Source organism: Aulonocara sp. 'chitande type north' Nkhata Bay, linkage group LG8, assembly GCF_057382095.1.
Source record: "Aulonocara sp. 'chitande type north' Nkhata Bay isolate Kocher_YH1m ecotype deep benthic linkage group LG8, A_spYH_male_GT1.1, whole genome shotgun sequence".
NCBI classification, from domain to species: domain Eukaryota; kingdom Metazoa; phylum Chordata; class Actinopteri; order Cichliformes; family Cichlidae; genus Aulonocara; species Aulonocara sp. 'chitande type north' Nkhata Bay.
The window spans coordinates 11,858,248-11,863,287 of record NC_141351.1 but is presented as its reverse complement, the minus strand read 5'-3'; the positions used below and the strand labels follow the sequence as shown (position 1 = coordinate 11,863,287).

The window sequence follows — 5,040 nt, the reverse complement described above, 5'->3', positions numbered from 1 at the left end:
TGGTATTCCCCCGGATAAGCTGGAGGAGGTGGCTGGGGAGAGGGAGGTCTGGGCCTCTTTGCTTAGGCTGCTGCCCCCGCGACCCGGCCCCGGACAAAGCGGATGAAGATGGATGGATGGATGGAAAAAAACAAAACAACTGGTGACAACTGAATGTTGCCTAATGGTGGCATCTGGAGGCCACAGCAGGAAGTGCCCACTAATGAAGACAGGTATGTTAGAAATGGAGCAGATGGCTGTTTGCCTGCTGTTAAAAGCTTGGGGCTATGAATTCAAGGCTTTTCTGACAAGCGGCAGATGACTTTCAGTATAGCTTAAATACACTGATTCTATAATAAAAAACAAAATAATCAGGAAATATGTCGAAGTGGGTGAGTTCCAGGCAAATCGAAAAGTCTTTAAATGCTTCTAGTGGCACCTGAACTCTCGAACAGTAGACTTAGGCCTACTCTGATTAAATTTATCTCATGGACTGCCCAGAAACTCATCTGCACTGTTCTTTCTTATCAGAATTTTAATTACAGGCTGTAAAAAGTTAAAGTTATTTTCTGGTTTGAATTTAAGTTAAATTAACCTATACAAGAGACAATCAGCTAACACAATGTTTACTTTCCTAACAAAAATGACATAATTCAGCTTACTTTTACTCCATAGTTCTTCACCTGCAGCATCTTCCTTTATCTTTAATATAACTTAAAGGCTATGAAATTGTTGACGTGACTGACAGGAACTGTGAACACATGAGCTGATTTTGGTTATTCTACATGAGAGATTTCTGTGTTTAGATTTAGTTATAGTGCATGTTCCTACACAAAGAAATAAATGTAATTTGTGGTTATTAATGTCGCTCTACTGCAAAGCATCATCCTTGCACTTTATCACACAACCACAAGATGCCAGTATCACATTGTCTTGGATTAGGTTGATTTAAAAAACAACAACAACAAAACAAAACAAAAAAAACATTTTATGAAAGTGTTGATTAGTTAATTTTTTTTCCCTCGCAATAAGATGCAAGAAGATTTTCAGTCAGAGAAAGAAGTGGAGGGGACCAGGGGCTGGCAGATGCTGCAGACAGCGCATATTCTTAAACAGAAGGGTGTGTGTTTATGTGTGTGTGAAAGGGGGAGGGAGGGAGGATTGAAGGGGAGGGAGAAAGAGAGAGAGCAAAACTGGGTGTCAAAATCTTGAGCTCTGAGAAAGCCTCCCAGTCTGTGTGTTGTGAGGGGAAGCAGCAGCACAGTGAAGGTTTCCAGTTGGGAGAGAGTTTAAAGAAAGTGTCTGTTTAGGATATCGGAAAGTTCGCTTTGCCTGAATGAAACGCAGCAGTGGATGGCTCGTGAAGGTTATGCACAATGGAGAAGATTGGCTTTCAGTGCTTTGCTTGGATACTTTTGAAAGGAACCATATGTCTGGTGAGTGAAATGAATGGTAGCATTAAACACATTATACATTCAAAGTTGAGTTATGCTGCATTTTAAGAGGGTTTTGAAAATATTTCAAGTTCTACATATTTTAGATTTGATGCATTATCCTAATGACGACTTTCTTTGCAGACTTAAGTTTCTTAAAACATGCTTAGTGAGGTTTAACAATATTTGTGTGGTGTGTGAGTCTGACAATATTAAGAATACTTCTCAAAAACTCAACAGTTCTTTCAAATGAGATTCTATTTAATTGAAGCAATTCTGAGACAATATTTCCAAAGCGTTTGGGATTTTTTTTGTTGATTTGTTTTTAATCGTTCATGCTAGCACTTAGTTTACTTCCCGATGGGGTCAGTCTATAACTTTCTCCTGTGCTTATTTTTCTAGTTGGTTCTTGGACCACACCAGACACACAGCAACTTTACCTTCACCAAGAGAGCACCGCCTCATCCCAGCAGGGCTCACGAGGCTTCTTCACAGCAGAAGAACTCTGTGCTTCAGTCCAGGAGTCTAACTCAGCACACCAAGCTGCCCCGTAATCCCTTCATCCCTCTTTCAAAGCAGGGATTTGGGGAAATACTTGAAGGAAACTCACAGCCGCACTCCAAGCCATCATTAAAGATGAAGCTTCAGCCCATCATGAAAGTTCATGGAACATCTAAATGGTCCGAGACCTTCATCTGGGGGGACTTTTATTCAAATATAAAGACGGTCAAACTGAATTTGCTGATATTGGGGAAGATTGTGGATCATGGGAACGGGTCTCTTGGCGTCTACTTCCGCCACAACTCCACGGGGGTAGGCAACGTGTCCGTCAGCCTCATGCCACCGACGAAAGAGGTGGAGTTCGACTTGGAGCGCCAAAGCGTGATCCACCCCAAGGATTCAAAGACGTTCAACTGCAGAGTGGACTCCGAGAAAACCGAACGCAACAAGAAGGTGATGCTGTGCAACTACGACCCATCAAAGACATGTGATCAGGAGCACACCCAGAGCCACGTCACCTGGATGTGCTCCAGGCCTTTCCAGGTCATCTGCATCTACGTGTCTTTCTACAGCACAGACTACAGACTGGTTCAGAAAGTCTGCCCAGACTATAGCCTGCAAAGTCCAGCCTACCTGCCTGCAGGTTAAAGGACACTGGAGAGTGATGTCTCAGCAAGCCTCTATAGAGAAATCCAGTTAGTGCAGCTATGAGCCAGTTTGATGGATCATTTTGAGGTTCTTCAAGAAATTCGGTTGAAAAGTGTTTTTAAGTTCACTTTAGTTTCTATGTTTTTAGTGCAAAAAATGTGCCTGCGTTAAGATTAAAGTGTTTTAGATCATGTAACAAAAAAAGGTTAGGGTGCAACTAAAAGTGAGTGATTTACCTGGCAATTGCTTTCTTAATTATTCCTTTGGATATATGGTTTTATGAAACCACAGTATTGTGAAAATACTCACAAAAATCTTGATATTTGCTCTTTTTCTGAACTGTAGTTACCAACAAAAAGGCAGTGGTAGTACTCAGCAGATTAATCAGCTATTCCCTTCATGTTTCTTTGTTTTTTTCATGTTTCTTTGGTTAAAGCAGACAATGGTAAGTTTTTGGTTTAATAAAAGCCAAGATATAGTCATCCTCTAATGTTGTTGTAGCTGCAGGACCATAAATACTTGTGGTCCTGCAAATCAGTCCTTCAAAATTGTTTTCATGCCACTGTAATTTTTTTTTTAAATAAAGAATTTAATTTCTTTTCGTGTAATAATTTGAATTTATTTATATTTTTATATGATTCTTGATATGAACTCACCCACTCAGAAGAGCTGCAGGCTATAAAAGATGAAGCGCACAGGTTTAAGCTTTGTGTTATTCCAATACATCTTGCTTTCCATTGCTAACAAAGTATGCTTGTCGTTGCCCACACGTGCAGGTTCGCATTATCTTTGAACAGCTGGCAGGTTAAACAGGCATGTCAGACTGTCTTTGAATAAACCTCAGTCTTATAACCTTGTTAAACTGTGTCTGCAGTTTAAACCCAGAGTGGCTCAGAGTGAAACTAAGGTGCACGCGAGAGTGCAGGGGTATGGTTCAGGAAACGGTTCAGGAGGTGCAATTAAACACATCTGCTCGATCACTGCACTCAAGGCACTGGCAACTAACCTTTTCTGCCGGGCAGATGGATGTTTAATGACCCAGACACAGGCCGCTAACTCGATTAAGTAGGTGACAGAGGTTAAAGACACCCCTCACCATCCACCACTGTTTCCAGCTGCTCCCGGAGTGGCTGGAAACAGCAGGGAGAACGCTTCTGTCAACAGCTGCAAGTACAGTCAGCCATATTACGGAGTCTCAGCATCCTATGCAGCATACTGCTTTTTCTAAATTAGCAAGGACAGAGTGGTGGGAGGACCATCCACTACCAAAGACATATTAAAGTTCTATGCAGACATTTGATTTCAGCTTCTCTGCAGGGGCGGCACCAGGAAGTTTTCAGTAAAGTGAAAATAATATATGGATAAGAGTGATTTGAAATCGCAAACTAACCTAGATAATTCTCCTTGCTGACAATTACAGTGAACAACACTTTTTAAAAAATGGACTAAATGTTCTTTGTGCAATCTACTGTCCCCTGTTGGTTTAAGGTATTTCCTGTTGGTTTCTCTTGTCAGGCCTAGAGAATATCGTCATAGCAACAAAGACAGTACCCCCCCTTCAGTTTTTTGAGATTTTCAGATTGCTTTTTGAGATTGCTTATACAGTTCTCTTAAGTTCCTGCAAGGGTAATCCAGCACTTTAGAAAAAAAAAATTCTGTCATTCTGCCGCTTTGTTGCTGGGCTCAATATTATTGCGTTTGGTTTCAAGTAGATGGTTTACTCAGACTGCAAGGTCCTTAAATTCCGTGGCTGCAAAAAAAAAAAAAAAAAAAAAAAAGCCCAAAGCATCGCCCCTCAACCACTGTACTTGACAGTTTTTTTGAGGTGTTTGTGCTTATATGCTGTTATTTTCACCAAACGTGGCGCTGTGCATTATGGCCAATCTATACCACTGTTCAAAAGATTTTTTGCCAAAGTCTCATGGTTTGGTTAGATGAGACTTGGCTGTGCTGCCATGTTCTTTTTAGAGAGAAAAGGTGTGCTCCTGCTAATTCTTTAAAACAAGCCACACTTTCTAATAGTAATGTCATGAAATTTGGGTGACACCTAACTCTTGGGTTTGTTTTTTAATTTCTATTTTTCCTTTCCACAGTTTCTCAGTGTTGCACTGCATTGAATGTTCACATTCAATACATTTGCTAAATTGCCAGCACCTGGTTGCCTCTTACCCTGTAAATTCTTATGGAAGCAAGAGGTATACTTAGTTTTAAATTTTAAAAAATGACACCGTGTAATACATCACGTGTTGTGGTTCATCCAATCACAAGACCTATGGATCAGATTATTATTGTTACACAACATTGTTATGTAAAACCTTAATACTTCTTTTTACCTTGACTGTACATATCTTTTATACCGTCCATTGTTATGAACAATATCTATGATTTATTGTTCTCCTAAGCTGCTATACAGTGAGTAATAATAGACTGCAACAACATCTGCCAGAATTTGGGTATTGGAGACAGAATATAGTCTATA

At 40.3% G+C, this 5,040-nt stretch overlaps 1 protein-coding gene across 1 annotated transcript; it reads left to right on the top strand.

Annotated features, from left to right (window-relative positions):
- Positions 1-1,227: 1,227 nt before the first annotated feature.
- On the top strand, positions 1,228-3,120 carry LOC147323311 (neurexophilin-1-like). The gene is made up of 2 exons (XM_086304771.1): positions 1,228-1,415; positions 1,815-3,120. The coding sequence occupies exons 1-2, from the start codon at positions 1,356-1,358 to the stop codon at positions 2,559-2,561; spliced, it is 807 nt and encodes a 268-aa protein (XP_086160897.1). The 5' UTR covers positions 1,228-1,355; the 3' UTR covers positions 2,562-3,120.
- The last annotated feature ends 1,920 nt before the right edge of the window (positions 3,121-5,040 follow it).

What these genes read in the sequence shown, in the direction of transcription:
- LOC147323311 (XM_086304771.1), top strand. Translation starts at nt 1,356, where the DNA reads ATGGAGAAGATTGGCTTTCAGTGCTTTGCTTGGATACTTTTGAAAGGA. An exon ending in TGAAAGGAACCATATGTCTG is followed by an intron (nt 1,416 to 1,814) that starts GTGAGTGAAATG and finishes TTATTTTTCTAG; the next exon opens with TTGGTTCTTGGACCACACCA.